The 16,851-nt window shown below is 41.7% G+C and overlaps 1 protein-coding gene across 3 annotated transcripts in view; it reads left to right on the top strand.

Moving 5' to 3' along the window:
- The window catches only part of wnt10a (wingless-type MMTV integration site family, member 10a), an 18,047-nt gene extending 3,585 nt beyond the window's left edge, over window positions 1-14,462 (top strand). For 2 of the 3 annotated variants that reach the window (XM_090215699.1, XM_021579180.3), the window contains exons 3-4: window positions 3,374-3,747; window positions 12,526-14,462. In XM_090215699.1, the coding sequence (XP_090071825.1) occupies window positions 3,374-3,747; window positions 12,526-12,996 (845 nt within the window). In that variant the 3' untranslated portion in view covers window positions 12,997-14,462. Of the gene's footprint in view, window positions 1-3,373; window positions 3,748-10,560; window positions 10,734-12,525 lie in introns of those variants that run through there. The other variant, XM_090215700.1, reaches the window with a different exon arrangement.
- Window positions 14,463-16,851: the final 2,389 nt, after the last annotated feature.

Raw genomic sequence — 16,851 nt, 5'->3', positions numbered from 1 at the left:
GAGGAAATCTAAAACAGCATTTTCATGTCTGTGTCTCTGGACTGCATCTAAGTGCTGTCCTCCGCCCCCCCATGGAATCATGGCAAGATGGAGAGGGAGAAAAAGTACTCCGTGTGTGCGTGCCTGCATGCGTGTGTACGTGCGTGTACGTGCGTGTGCATGTGCGTGAATAGGGGATGATCAATGAAACATCATTGACTATATCTTATGTATCTAAACACAGCATTTCCAAAAACGGCAGATGTCAGATATGGAGTTGAAATGTTTTCAATTTTTGGTTTGCATCCCAATATTACACTTTATATACATCACAGAAGACTGAAATATAACATTTGACAAAGAAAAAATCTGATTTTTGTAGTTAAAAAAATAAATATCTTTATTCATTATGAAATCCACCCATGAGGCCAAAGATGGCACTTTTGGTCATCGACTGCATGAAAGGGCTACGATCCAAAATATTATGACAATCACTGAAAGATAAGACTCTCTGTTTCCCTCTGCAATCGCCAGAGGGGGGGGGGATCAAAGAAGATCATACAAGATCATACAAGAAGATCATACAAAATTATGACCTGAATACTTCCCAATACCTTTCTGATGCATTTCAATACTGTCAAAAGTACTGTCAGACTGATTTGTAATAGACTGTCATAGCCCCCAATTAAAAAAGTAAACATTGGCCGTTGATTCCATCATTTTTTTTTTACATGGTGGGGTCATAAAATTCTATGGGGAATCAAAATGGGGTCGCGGACCAAAAAAGTTTGGGAAGCCTAAACCCTTTGGATGCTGTTCTTTTAGCCATGGTAGCACTTCTTTTTTTGAACATGTTTTGTGAATAGTGCAAATTTCAGACATTACCGGCTCACATCTGATTGAACAGTGCAGTACAGTTTTTCATTAATCATGTGCTCCATCTAAGGTTTAACAAAAACAATCTCCATTCAACTGGAGTCATGGCCAGTTTAGGACTTGGGTCTGAGCATCTCTATTTTTTAAATGTTTTTATTTTTTGTAGTACTTTTAACCCCTTTTTCTCCCCAATTTCGTGATCTCCAATTGGTAGTTACAGTCTTGTCCCATCACTGCAACTCCCATACGGACTCGGAAGAGGCGAAGGCCTCGGGAAAGTCGAAGAACTCAGGTCTGTAGTGACGCATCAAGCACTGCGATGCAATGCCTTAGACTGCTGCACCACTCGGGAGGCCGAACTGAGCATCTCTACAATGGTGACAAATAGGGCTGTTTGGCTGTAAGATTTGGAATCAAACTGTAAGATTTGGAATCAAACTGTAAGCTTTAAAGGGCAAATCAGCAGTTGAAACAATCTCAAATCGTTTATCCTGCCCCTGTTTCGGTAAAAATCTGAAGGTTGGGTCTGGAGAAATGCAACCATTCTCAAGTTCATAGACAGAGGTATGGATGCAAGGACTGACCATCCATGACATCAGTTATAGTTTTAACCATGTTTTGAGGCTATAGTGTTTATTAACATTTCATTTGTTTACAAACATTTAAGCAAAACAACCCTATTCTTTGGGTTCTGATCGGGTATGCCAGTTTAACTAAGCTCATGAGGCTTAGATATATTATTCAAGAAACAATGGGTACATATCACTAATTAAGTCCAAAAATGGATGTCTCAACTGCGGATTTCCCCATTAAAGTCTTGAATTTAACAATTTATTTGACATATTCTAAACATGTTTGTTTAATAACACAACATTTCTCTTCAGTGAGTTATTCTGAGAAGGGATGGTTTTACAGGAACTCAGCGAGTCATGGTTGCAGGCTATTAAGTCTGACGGGCACTAAGGAGAGTACAGTATAGACAGATACTCTGTATGTTACCCTGTTACCCTGTAAATGGGGAGCACTGGACAGAGAAAGTCTAGGCCCATTAACTTGGTGTAACAATGTTAAGATTCTCTAGCACAACTGGAGAAAAACCCTCAGAATCACCTTACACACGTGTGGATCCACTGTCAAAGATGTGTGGAATTATTACATATGTATATATAGTACGTGGGACAGGTCCCTGCCCTAGGCATAAGAAACATAAGCTAGTGGTCTAGTTACAATTTGGACTTAAATCGTCTTGAAAATCTATGGCAAGACTTGAAAATGGCTGACATTTATTTTTACGAATAATGTGCAAATATTGTACATTCCAGGTGTGCAAAGCTCTTAGAGACTTACCCAGAAAGACTCACATCTGTAATAGCTGCAAAATTTGAATCTAACATGTATTGACTCAGGGGTGAGAATACTTATAAACATTTAGATTTTTTTTGTATTTCAATTTCAATAAATGTGCAAAAATGTCTAGAAACGCATTCACTTTGTCATCATGGGGTACTGTGTGTAGATGGGTGAGCAGAAAAATATATTTCATCCATTTTGAATTCAGGCTGTAACACAACACAATGTGGAATGAGTCAAGGGGTATGAACACTTTCTGAAGGCACTGTACAGTATGTGTATTCACAATCCCCTTCTCCAAAGAGATTACAAATTTACCTAGCTCTTATCAATAGCTCTTATCAATTTATAAATGACAGTACATGGAGAATGCTGTTATTTCTATCGCGAAAAAGTAAAGAAGATGCTTTTTGGAACCGGCAGGTTCCCTCGACCTTATCCATGGGATCTTTGTGCGTTAAGGTGCTGGAACTATGAGAGAATGAAATCAAGGTCAGAACACAGTATATCTGTAGACACACCACTGCTACACCTTCATTTCTTTGATCTCCGCCTCGAACGAATAGCGGTTGAATAGCACGCTGCTCTCATGCTTAGGTTCAAGGTCAGAATATGCATAGAGAGAAAAATGCATAAAAAGGGAAATGCCTTCCATTTACCCGTGCTTAACTTGAATCAGAATCCCCCCCCTCCCCCCGTTTGAAATGGCAGGCAGATCAAACGGCTGCCAACAGTAGCCAGGCTAATTGTAAACATGCCGGAGAGCTCAATAAAGCGAGAGCTTTGAAGGGGATTAACAAAACGGTGCTCATATATTCTGCACCATCATCGGCCACTTCCATCCCTGCTTATGATCACTGTCAGATCCTTGTGTTGAAAGGATGGTTGATGGTGGGGGTCTGTTCACTTTCAGCCTCTGAGCCTGGAGACATACAAGTGTTTGGGATTAATTGCTATTGTCCCAGATGTTTCTCTGCCTCTGTTGTGCGGCACGGCGGGGGTTCATACTGGTACTGCAGGCTCATTGGACCTCTCCTCAGCTCAACAGATAGTCATCTACTGCACTGTACTGTATATGCAGTAGGAATCAAATGGTCTACAGAAGGATCCTATCTCGATCTTAAACATGACCCCTTGTTTTTTTCTCTCCCCCCCCACACACCCCCAGGTTTCCGTGAGAGTGCTTTTGCATACGCCATCGCAGCGGCGGGCGTAGTCCACGCCGTGTCCAACGCCTGCTCCATGGGGAAGCTGAAGGCGTGCGGCTGTGATGAGAAGCGGAGAGGCGACGAGGAGGCCTTCCGCGTCAAACTGAACCGGCTGCAACTGGAGGCCATACACCGCGGGAAGGGCATGGTGCACGGTGTCATGGAGCACTTCCCTGCAGATCTGCCCGGGTCTCAGGACTCCTGGGAGTGGGGAGGCTGCAGCCCCGATGTGGACTTTGGGGAGAAGTTCTCCCGGGACTTCCTGGATTCGCGCGAGACCTACAAGGACATCCATGCCAGGATGAGGCTCCACAACAACAGAGTTGGCAGGCAGGTGAGAGGAGGCGTTTCAGCTACTGAAGGGCGCTGTTTGGGGGTGGTGGGAGTTATGACTGTGTAGAGGGGTTTACAGTGCAGCTCTCTTCTCTCTAGAGAAAATACTATTTGAGAAGGTCCGGTCACACAAATTTGCTAGGTGGCAAGGTCTGAATGCGCAGTAACAAACCCCCACCTTGCAACCCATGCGATCCCAAACTTTTCAAACCGTTCACACCCCTCTTGTTGGTAGAGAGTAATTGCTAATTTCCTGCAATTGTGCCCATTTCGCCACGTATAATGTATTTTCATATGATACCAAGCGTCAACGTCCGACTGAGTTCCAATTTATTTTTTATTTTTTAGCCGGGATCCGCGGTCCGTATTGACCCCGTTCTCTGGGTCTGGATCCGCCTGTGGACCATCTGTTGAGTATCGAGGACTTAGTTTGTGGGGGTCCATAGGGCTATGGTCAAAAGCAGTGCACTTAGATCACCATTTGGGACACACTCTTAGTTCACTGAGGATTTTTTTAAATGGAAAAGACACATTAATGCAGGTACAAAATGAGAGGATTACGACTCGAGTCCTAACGATAACGTCATTTTGAGGCACATGCTCTGATTTTATTGGCTCGGTTGTCAGTAGTGACCTATCAATACAGATTACTCACTGATTTCTCCACATGATGCAATTGCCTTGCATCTGTGTTCTTTTGAGCCAGGCTTCCTCTCCCACTTAGTTCGTAATCAGGCAGTTGTAGCCTACAATAACAACCATGGAAGCAGCTGCGTATGTTGTTTGAAAGTATTCATACTTTTAGTATGGTTTTTCAGATATCAATATAGGAAATCGTTAATGGATTGATATGAAATAAATGTCATAGCTGACACTTATTGGCAATGAAGGTGTCTGCACCACCCCTCACCATATACATTTTCCTATCATTATTACGTTTCAAAGCAAGATGCCTAATTATGTGGACAACATAGGCAGTTCTCATGTCTATGTGATCATGCAATTTGTGCATGCTCAGTTGAATCTACTTATGTGTTCCTTTGGGCAGTGTAGCATTTGGCTAATAAAGAAGCTTGGTTATGATGGCCATATAGCAGTGGTTTGGAATTAGAACGTAAACATTGACAGTTTCCGTCTAAAAAAACCTGGTTATCCTTAACTCTAGTTTAATTTGGCTGATGTTATGATACCATAAGTGATCAAGTGAATAACATTAGTATGCCATTCCACAGGTATTTTCCCAGCATATAGTTGATTTCATGGACAGATGCTTGGGGTTGCCATGGTGTTATTGGTCTGGTGTTAGACTAATTGGATAATATGAGTCAGATTTGTGTTGCTCCAGATGACAGGAAGAGTAGCAGGAGCATGGGATTGGTTTAGGGTTAGTCAAGTATGTTTTATGAAATAAGCAGAGAAGAGAAAGTGCCCAAATAGGAATGAGTTAACAATAGAAATGTTGATATACTACAGTTACTACGTACCACTCCTTCTCCTACTCCTACTGCCTCTACTACTATTACTACTACTACTACTACCGCTACTACTACTACTACTACTACTACTACTACTACTACTGCTACTGCTACTGCTACTGCTACTGCTACTACCACTGCTACTGCTACTGCTACTACTACTGCTTCTACTACTACTACTACTACTACTACTACTACTACTGCTACTGCTACTGCTACTGCTACTGCTACTGCTACTGCTACTACCACTGCTACTGCTACTGCTACTACCACTGCTACTGCTACTGCTTCTACTACTACTACTACTACTACTACTGCTACTACTACTGCTTCTACTACTACTACTACTACTACTACTACTACTGCTACTGCTACTGCTACTGCTACTGCTACTGCTACTACTACTGCTTCTACTACTACTACTACTACTACTACTACTACTACTGCTACTGCTACTGCTACTGCTACTGCTACTGCTACTACCACTGCTACTGCTACTGCTACTACCACTGCTACTGCTACTGCTACTGCTACTACCAGTGCTACTGCTACTACTACTACCACTGCGACTACTACTGCTACTGCTACTGCTTCTACTACTACTACTACTACTACTACTACTACTACTACTACTACTACTGCTACTACTACTGCTTCTACTACTACTACTACTACTACTACTGCTACTATTACTACTACTACTACTACTACTACTACTACTGCTACTGCTCCTGCTACTACTACTACTACTACTACTGCTCCTTCCCTTACTGCTACCACTACTACTACTACTACTACTCCTACTGCTACTGCTACTCCTTCCACTACTGCTACCACTACTACTACTACTACTACTATTAATATTGTTATTACTACTACTACTACTACTACTATTAATATTACTATTACTACTACAATTGCTATTACTACTACAACTCCTACTCCTACTCCTACCGCTACAGCTCCTTCTCCTACTGTTGCTACTACTACTACTACTACTGCTGCTACTACTACTACTACTACTACTACTGCTACTGCTCCTGCTACTACTACTACTACTACTACTGCTCCTTCCCTTACTGCTACCACTACTACTACTACTACTACTCCTACTGCTACTGCTACTCCTTCCACTACTGCTACCACTACTACTACTACTACTACTATTAATATTGTTATTACTACTACTACTACTACTACTACTACTACTACTACTGCTGCTACTACTACTACTACTACTACTATTATTACTACTACTATTAATATTACTATTAATACAACTACTACTATAACTATTACTACTACTATTACTATTATTACTATTACTACTACTCATGCTCCTGCTCCTGTTACTACTGCTGCTGCTGCTGCTATTATTACTACTACTACCACTACTACTACCTATTGTTACTGTAGATGATCACTCCCAGGCAGCACTGCTGCCATACACAAAAGTAGCAGTAAATTCCACATTGTTCAACGCTTCCTCCTGAGTAATTTGGTCTTGTATCTTTTCATCCGTTTACTTCGGGTTTCCTTGATTATTCAGACAAAACACAAATGTGGAGTTACTCAGCCAAGGAAAGAGGGAGAGAGAGACTCAGAGGATTGTCCTGCTTTTCATGTGCAGCAGGGCTGGCAATAAAGCCATGCTCTGCCCAACACAGTGACCCATCTGTGTGTCCGTAGCATAGGCACAATGAGCCATAAAATGATTTGCTTCTTGGCCAGTGATACACTATAAAATCAGATGACATACATTGAAAAAAAACGAACGTCATTTCTAAATCAACAGTCAAGTTAATCCTCTTAAGAATTTCAGCGTTTCTATGTTACGTACTACAAGGCTAATGTTGTTAGTTGGATGACAAGACCGATGATATATGATCATTGTTACACCCCTTTGTTTTAGGAAGTTGCAGTGTTATGACAAAAGTATGTCAAGGTAGGGAAGATAGAGAGGCGTAGCTAGCTACTGACTTTTTGATCTATTTGACAATCAGGGTGATAAGTTGCAGGGAAGATTCATAGTTTGGGCACATTGAAGCTCTGTTTTTGACAAGAGGCCTATTTGGCAACAATAGCTGGTTGTGCTAGAAACGTACCTGCTGCTACTGGGAAATGCTTTGAAACTGACAAAACCGCTTTTGGAGACAGTTTCTTGAAGGAGAGCCAAGAAAACCGGAACTATTAACATACGCATTGGTTGAAACAAAAGCTATCCAAGCTGATATCCAATTACCCTGTCCAACAGTTGCAACTGTGTAATTAACAGGAAGTTTATCATCAAATGTATTTCAGTATGGCACAATTACATTTTGCTGGAATGTATATGCAGTTTAAAGTGAGCAGTTTTAATGAACTCAATGTACATTATCTGACCTGTGTTTTGATACAGATTTGACCAGAGTTGCGTTCAAAGCTGCAGTCTGTGCATCTGCTAGTCGTCACTCAGGTCAGGCTGCACAATGCTCTGGGTATGCGGAGTGCAGTTCTCTTAGCACACTTCATATATAAATGCTTCAATGAGTTCTAAGCTCGGAGGAGAAAACAACTGAAGGTGCAAATTAAATATACTAAAGCAGTGTACAGAGACATCAGAGGTACAGTATGACTCATGGAGTTATGCATCATTAGGAGAACACAGCCAGAGCAGCACCTTGATAACTTCAAACAGAGCAGAAAGCCCCCCCCCCAAAATCAAAATGAAAACACTGACAGGTGAGGTCTCAAATAATACCTCCCCTCCTCCACCTCCCCCAACCCCCCCCCCCACCCCCTTAAAAAGGAGCTGTCTTTTATAGAGGAATGTGGCTGTTTTAGTGGGGTATACATGTCGCCTCATGCCCACCCTCTGGTTGTCACGACGTTCAGTCTTGTTAAAAGCTCTAATTAGTGGCTGTTGGCTCTTTGGAAACAGATGTTTAAACACAGCAAAAGATTTTAGACATCAAACACGACGGAAAGTAGAAAGAGATTCGCCCTTCCTTCCCCCCAAATACAGATTTCAGAGAAGTTGATCAGGGGAGAAATGTCCCAGAAAAAAAATCCATTTTTTTTAACCAAAGCACATCCCTCTCATTCCAACAATTTTCTCTGAGTTAATTTTAAGCAAATGTTTAGTGTACAGCACTGTGTTGTGTATCATTACTGATGATTGATTGGAACATGGTTTTCGAGATTCCCTCGGCATGATTAAATGTTTACGGTGTCTGTCGATAACATGGAAACATTTGCAAGGGTAGTAAAATTCCTTTCACTTACATTTTCATTGGAATCACTCAATTTGACCTGCACAGCCCCAACAAATGATGGCATTTATTTCACCTAGCATGTCTGTATGCCCAGCTACGAGCAGTGTGCCTGGAAGTAGATATTAGCGCTCTGCTTTTATGTTGTATATTTCGATTTAATGAGGTCTCTCTCTCGCTCGTATGTAAGCAGAGCTTATTACACATTGACAGGGCCTTGTGACTGCTTGGTCTGGCCTTTATGAAGCCTTTACGGTGGCCTGTTGGATCTCCATTAGAGAGTTGTAGCATCTAAGGAGAGGGAGCATTCCATTGGGCCGGCAGTGGATACAGTTTCCCCACCCTGGACTAGGGTCTCACAGGGGGCACCACCACCTCAAATGCTCAACACTGTTTAAGGCACAGCATGTGGAAGCTATCGATGTAATGACGTTTTATTCAAGGGCCCAAATTGGATCTGTGAATGTCGTGTACAATTAACTGAGAGTAAGACTGCATGTGCTTGTTGTGTAGTGAACGGTTTTTCATTAGATTGTTACTTTAAGATGAAATCATTGTTCACTGTCGGTTATTGTGTGGCCACGTTTGAATCGTTCTTTTGATGACGTGTTTAAATGACTTACTTGGATGCTGAAACTTAATGCGTTGTGGGTTTGTTTATATTCTTTGAATTCTTGGCTTTGTGTCCCTTTATGGCTGTTATTACATGTCTTCGAAATGAACTACATAAAGCAGTGTGCAATGTTGCGTTGTTCGTAAAAAAAAAACGGACGTTTGACATTCCAGGACAGATTTATCTCCCACAAATATCTAAGTCATAACCCACAGGATGTAGCTAAGTTCATAACTTAACGTCATATTTGCTAAACATTGAGTCATTATAGTACTCTAAATCTCATTGAAGATAGACAACATACCAGTAACAATCCACAAACAAGACAGTCAACAGAAGTCATTTAGGCCTAACATTTTAAAAGACTATTCAATGAAAATAATTATGACACAATAAGGATGAGAGGAATAGGGGATTAAGCACGATGGCAATATAAAACAGACACACCATTGATAGAGGAAGGAACATGGTTTGCGTCCCAAACGCCACTAAATAGGGAATAGGAAGCCATTTGGGATGCAAACATAGCGAAGTGTTTAAGTGCTCTGTACACCATGTAATACCTAGTATTGCCTGTGGTCCTAATCTGCTACCAATATGTCTTATTTGATCTCAGTCTGGGGCTGGTTTATAGAGGAGTCTGTCTCACTCTTCCCCAATTAAAACAGCCCAGATGTGTGTTTTTAACGGTGGTCTGCCAATGAATTTGAGGGCAATTACTTCTATAGAAGTTTTTTCCCCCCCTTTGCATAACTACAATGCTAGTTTATAAGACCTACATATGTAGTCCACAGTTTTCATTGAGACTGACAGTCAAAGTGCTGAGACAGAGGCCTTGGAGGATATGACCATGTGTAGTTAAACATGAACATCTCCTCATACAGTATAAGAGGGTATTCAAATAAAGAAAAGGGGTTCTTCGGCTGTCCCCACGGGACAACACTTTGAAGAATCCTTTTAGGTTCCGTGTAGGACCTAATGTGTAAAGGATTCTACATGGAACCCAAAAGAGGTTCTACCTGGAACCCAAAAGGGTTTCTTTAAAGGGTTATCCTATGGAGACAGCCAAAGAATCCTTGTATGCAGTTTTTTTCTAAGACGATACAGTTGTAATACCGAGGTACCAGTCTTTGCTAAATATTGTAAGTATTGTTTGTTTATATCTGACAGTTACCATGTATAATATGCTTTGTGAACATGAGGGAGTATTGTGTGAATACACTGTAGAGTGAGACCTGTACAAGACAGGCAGTATTAGCAGTGTAATGAGTCTATGGTTGCATTCAAAATGGCACCGTATTCCCTATATATACTGTATATCCCATAGATCATAGGGCTTTAGTCAAAAGTAGTGCACTACATAGGGAATAGGGCGCCATTTGGGGCGCAGCCTAGGAGATGCTAATCAGTGGATGGCAGACACAGACACAACCATCAGATAGTTCCTGTACTCTGCTCTCTGTTCTCCCCTCTAGGCCTGTCTAGCCTCTGGGCCTATGAGTGAGATTCTATAACCCAGTCAGTTCCGCTTCCAAAAGGGCACCATAAATCACTGCCATATCAGCGTCTCTCGTCAGGCAGTCACTTCCAGGAGAGCTCAGCTCGGCAGCGGCTCACACACTCTTCCTCCCGGTGCCACAGGCACACCCACGTCGACTCAGCTCATGCCCCCAGGTGCACCCTGGAGCACCACGGCTTGGAGGAAAGGGAACAATCTTCCTGATCTGATCATCATCACCGCAGTCATGTCAGAACAGGCCACTTATGGTAAGAGCAGGCAGGTCCCATTTCCTAAACTGTGACAGCTCTGAGGTTTTATGCCAGTTTTGGTTTCAGTCGTCTCTCGTTTGAGTGTGTCATTTTTGTGTCCCCCGCTTACAGGCTTCAGGATATTGCTTCGTCTAGATTTTTTTGTTGTAGTAAATAAAAAACCTACTAGTTAGACAGTTGATTATGAGAATTCATGAAAACAACTACAGTAGGGGAGACAATTAGACCGGCCAGTTCAGTGTGTATCTAAAGGGTTAAGTGGGTTACTGTTGCGTAATTACAGGGTGTATATATAGCCAGAAGGATGCAGTTCAGGGAAATAAGTTGGTCTGATGTGAAAACGAAGCTTTTAAAGGCCTGAAAGTATTTCCCCAGGTTTGTGATGGTGGTCTCTGATTGGGTTGTGATCGATAGTTGTTAGCTTCGGCCCCAGTGAGATCAAGAGTGTTGTTTCTCTTTCACCGTCATTCCTAATGGATGACTCAAGTGGGTCCATTTATCACTCTCCCACTCTACCAATTCACACAGAATATCACTTTCTCTCTATTCAATGGGAACACATACGAGAGGCCCTGGAATGGAAACCCGCAGCGCGCAAACCCAAGCCTTAAAGAATTCATGCTCCTCCACAAAGTATATCTGCTTTTGGCAACTGTTCAAAATGACCTTTAGTCTTAGAGTGGCTACGACGAGCCCTCGGCTCAAACCGTCAGAGCGCTCTGTTGAATGGATCAGAACACAGCTGAATAATACAGTGGGTTTCGACTCGTTTCGACCGAGGGAAAACACGTTTCAGGGTCTCCTCACTCTTCATCAGATTCTATCTCAAAACAAAGAAAGAGAACCCAGTACATGAAATAGTGCAGCTTCATCTCAGCTCGTTTTAGCTCTGACTCACTCACACACTGTGGTAGTAGAAACATAATCCTTTAGCAATCGACAGACTAAACTTGACTTCTCTCAAAGGTTTTGAACGTCTTTGTGTGTGTGTGTGTGTGTGTCCCAGGGCAGCTACGTAGAGGCCTAGGAGAGAGTAGAATGTGGGAGTGCTGAAGGTGTGTGTTTGTTCTTTGCGCTGTTGATAGGGGTGGGTGTAGGAGCATCTGTCAGTGCTGAGGGTGGCCCCTTTTCCTGTTGGTAATTGGATCTAAAAGTTTATAACTCAGGCTGACAGATGAGTGCATTGTTGAGAAAATGGGAGGTCTGGGAGTGTGGGAGGGACATCCTCATTCGGGATGTGAACTTGGCATTGTCCTGAAAGAGCACTACTTCAGCACAGCTTCTTCGAGTCAGTTATTCCAGGCAAAACATCTCAATAGTAGGCTAGTGCTACCTACATACTTTTGATGCCTAAGTGGTCACTCAGCAATATGAAGCACCCACACACAGCCCATGTTAGGAGCAGGGGCCAGGATCAAGAGGAAGGGAGTTCCACCGCCTTAGAGTGAGAAATAGTTTAAATAGTGTATTTCAATAGAACATTACTGTAGAACACTTAAGCCAATTATTGTGGTGACAATTATGTGATAAATGTTAACAGCTGTGGAATGAAAGAGGAGTCTAATCACAGTCTAGTTCATTTGCCTAATTTGATGAGGGAACGTGTGTCCTACTGCAGAATGGGATGAAGGAGGATGTTAACATGCAGTTCCCTGTTCCTCTCTGTGCAGGTGGTGATGGACCACATGAGACGGAAATGCAAATGCCACGGGACATCAGGAAGTTGCCAACTGAAGACCTGCTGGCAAGTCACACCAGAGTTCAGGGTGGTAGGCTCGCTGCTCAAGGAGCGTTTCCACATCGCCACCCTCATCAAAGCCCACAACAGGAACACGGGCCAGCTGGAGCATGCCCACCACCCCACACACAGACGCAGATCCAACCTCAACGAGCTGGTTTACTTTGAGAAGTCCCCGGACTTCTGCGAGAGGGATCTGCGGTCCGACTCGGCCGGTACGCAAGGGAGGATCTGTAACAAGACGAGTCCAGAGATGGACAACTGTGAAAGTCTCTGCTGCGGGCGAGGACATAACATCTTACAGCAGACCCGCAGTGAACGATGCAACTGCAAGTTCCACTGGTGCTGTTACGTGGTCTGCGAAGAGTGTCGAATAACAGAGTGGGTCAGTGTCTGCAAATGAAGAAATGCAGAAATTCAATAATATACCTTTTCTAAAACAGGGAAAGACTGCAAAACACCCATTCCCTTTGCATTGGACTGCCATTTCCATTAGTAGAATGGAACGCACGAAAACAAGACTGGAATATAGCCAGTTCAAAGAGGTGTACAATCAGAGTGTGCACAGCATGTGTCCAACCACCATAGTTCAGAGCATCTGGAGCTGCACTGCCCTTCATCTCAGAAAGTGTTTTTAGATTAAAGATAGTGAAATACTACGGACAATATTAATAACTGAGCACTCATGAATTTAAACTAGGTTTCTGAAAATGACAAATGGCTGATTTTGTTATCTATAGATGTAAAAAATAATAATAATAATAATAATAAAAATATATATATATATCTGGGATTCCGGTAATTTAAGAAGAAGAAGAAAAACTAACAGCAAATATATGAAAGAAAGAGGTTGTTCCAGAATGTTATGTCTGCTCTTGTTTTATACTCAGAGCCACACGTTAATGATGTTAACTCATATGGGCTGTTTAGTAATGTTTCAGGTTACAAAATGTGCCAATTCAATATGTCAATCTGCAAAATGGCTACCATGTGCCTCAAAAAAAAGTATATCTATCCATACTGGTAAAAAAAGAAAGGAAATGTGGACTATGTTGACGGTTGCGGGCGTCCGATTGCAAGGATGGAGTTGGGAAGACAGAGGGTCAAGTGATAGAGACATGAGTATAGTAATACAGAATGGACAGCCTGAGGGCAATGGTGGAGCTGACAATGAAAAGACTGGGCCAATTGGTCTGTGCTGCTCTTGGTACAGTTAGTAGTTGCAAACTCTGGTAATCTATAGCCCTACCTTCACACTACTAACTGTTACGATATAGTCCATGTAATAAAGCACTACAATTATCTCATAGGTTTGACTCAATTAAGTTTAAATGTTAGAAATCTATCGTAAAACCACCATTAGAATTTGTACAGATAAATCGTTAAAATTCAATGCAAATATATGGTTGTATATATCCTTGCTTGCCAATAGGTCCGTTGTTTGTCTGTGTTGTGTGTTTTATTCTGAAAAAGACTATTTCCCCATAGAATATATCAAAATGCATTTCATCAAATACCTTGTCAGTCAGGGTAAATTATTATGAGCAAAACACATTGTGTCTGTGTTTAAAAAACTGAAAATGTGTTACTGGTATATTGGCACAAGTTATTTTGATGCAGATTCGTAGTTTGCACATGCATTTTGTTCTGGAGAAGGTGTATGTTGGGGATATAACATAGCTATATGCAATTTGTTATAAATGTATTCTTTTTCATGTTCGATGGTCATGGTTATTTTCTAAGTTATTTTATTTTTGTGGATCACTTAATATTTGTGAAGCAATAAAGAACTAAAGTATAAAAGGGAATTTAATGTGATGGAAAAATGAGAAAAGTGCATTTATTTAAAAAATAAAGTGTCCAAATATATCTTGTCATGAGTCAGCAAGTTTGCCGGCAATGCACATCATCACGACTTGTTTGCCTTCCATAGACGTTTGCGTGCAGCACCACTGTGGCATCCTGGCTTAGTGATGCATTCTCAGTTCCCTCGTGTAGGATGAAGTTACCAAGTCAAGTGTAAGAATGTGAGAGATATGCTTTCAAAGTAAATAGATGTGCACTATTAATGTGCAAAGTCATACAGACCTTTTCGTATCTAAACGTACAAGCTGAGAAGAAAAGCTCTCCCTCTTTCCTGAGCTGTAGTAGTAGCTTGGCATCCAATACAACTTTCAGTGATTTTTTTTTTTTTGTTGTTGCTTTGGTGAGGACTGCTTGCACTGTGAGAACATGTTCTGCCTCAAAACCCTAGGTTGAAGTTTGACATGTATGTTTTGCAATCCGGACAGAGATATCCCCAGGCCTTCTGTCAGTCTACGGTGAGCCTCATCAGCAGCCAAATTGCAGCGAGCTGATCATTTCAGCCTTATATAAACAGGCAGAAAATGTACAAACAGTACACGTAGAAGATGATTTTAAGCTTCCCTTTGATAATTCCTTTTGTCTCTCATTCTTAAAAATAAAAAAAACCTGTGACATTGACATTTTGAATCATGAATAGGTATAATCATCCAGATAAATACTTGGTAAATATCAAATGACAAAGAAATGGACAGCAATTAATCATTGGCACTAACTGGTGCATGAATCCAGGTCTGGACTTGTGCAGTTCATTAGAAACATATCTCCTATTGGTCTTGAGTGTATATCCCAGTTATTCTAAGTTATTCTAAGTACCTAACATTAGTACCGAACATTATGTTGGTGATTGAGATTTTGATTTTTGATCCCATTGCATGAACTGGCAGGTGTGGTATTACACCTCTTTTATAAAAAATGAAAACCTCCTGATGCTGCAATAATTCATCGAGGACACACTGGACCCACAGTAAACACATACTCATCTTTGCACAAATTCACTGTCCAATAGTGCACCCTCTCGAGCATTTTCCAGTGAAATAGCAGAAAAACTTTCAACAGCATTTTAATCCGTGTTTTTAAACATCAGAAAACACTGTTGCCCGATGTCTGACCTTGGCGTATAGCACGTACATGCTCTGAATTAAAAAACATGAACTGTGTCACCAACCATATATTTAAAGAGTCGGCAAATTTAGGTGACCAAAAATGTAAGCAACCGAAAATGCTAGTACATTACTCTCCGCAAACAAGCGTTGCTCCTTGTGGTGTAAACGACAGCAGGAAAAGCCAGAAGTCATAAAGAAGGGCCGAGGAGAGCAGGCCTCAGAGCTAGCAGATGGGAAACAGGCAGTGCACAGCCATAGACTGATGGGAAATAGAAGTTCTCTGTGCATATTTCCCGAAGGGTGGATCGGTGAAGCAGATCCGGGGGACCAGTCCATACAAGCAAGGTACCAAACCGAGAGAGTACACACAACACGTGAACTTCTGAGCGAGTTTTTATTGCGAGAAGAAATGAGTCATTGTGATTTTCTTTGTTGACGTCCATAGTCAATAACCATAGCATGTCTATTGAACGTATTACATGAGTCATTCATGCTTGTTTGCCCATACACTAAGGAGGAATTATTATCACAAGAGACCCATTTCAAACTTGTTCTTCTAATTTCTCTTTTAATTAGATATCATTATTTTTGACACGAAGACCACATGTGAGCTCTGTTACGGGCATAGGATTACTGATCTCTTTGACATGTCTGAAATGGGCAAGCTCTGCTGAAGACTGACAAATTATGAACATACATGATTGATTTACTAGAATCCTTCAGAAAATGTAACCGTTTCTCTCATGTTTAGACATCCAGTGCATGACCTACCCACCATATCTGAGCACAGGTACGGTGTCCATATTAGGACAGACTCAGTAAACTCCTGCTGAGACTAAAGCTGTCCTAATATGAACGCCATACCAATGTACGGTACTGTGGCTACAGTGAAGGAGGAGATCAAGGGGCAGTAGTGTTCACTCTGCTCCTTGCTATCAGTACCATTAATCTGGGGAAAGGGCTTGGTGATTACCAGACCCATTGTTTACAGACACCCTTCCTATGGGCGGTCAGTGTGTAGTCCTGTCTGTGTGGCTGTACGGGGCCACGGGCCACCTCCTCTAGAGACCCATATTAGTTTGTAACGGAATGCCACACTGGAAATTCCAGTGACACAATGGTTAATCACAGATTAGGGTTGCAAAATTCCAGTAGATTTCCCCAAATTCACAGGTTTTCCAGAAATCCTTGCTGAATCTGCAAAAATCTTGTAAATGGACCATATGAGCAATCCATAATTGAAAGTTAACCCCTGCAAACAGTTTTTGGATGTTGCCTCATGGTCCCCT

This window comes from Oncorhynchus mykiss, chromosome 22 (genome assembly GCF_057628025.1).
Source record: "Oncorhynchus mykiss isolate SJ-2025 chromosome 22, ASM5762802v1, whole genome shotgun sequence".
NCBI classification, from domain to species: Eukaryota; Metazoa; Chordata; class Actinopteri; order Salmoniformes; family Salmonidae; genus Oncorhynchus; species Oncorhynchus mykiss.
The sequence above is the reverse complement of the archived record's forward strand: the minus strand, read 5'-3'. Positions and strand labels throughout refer to the sequence as shown.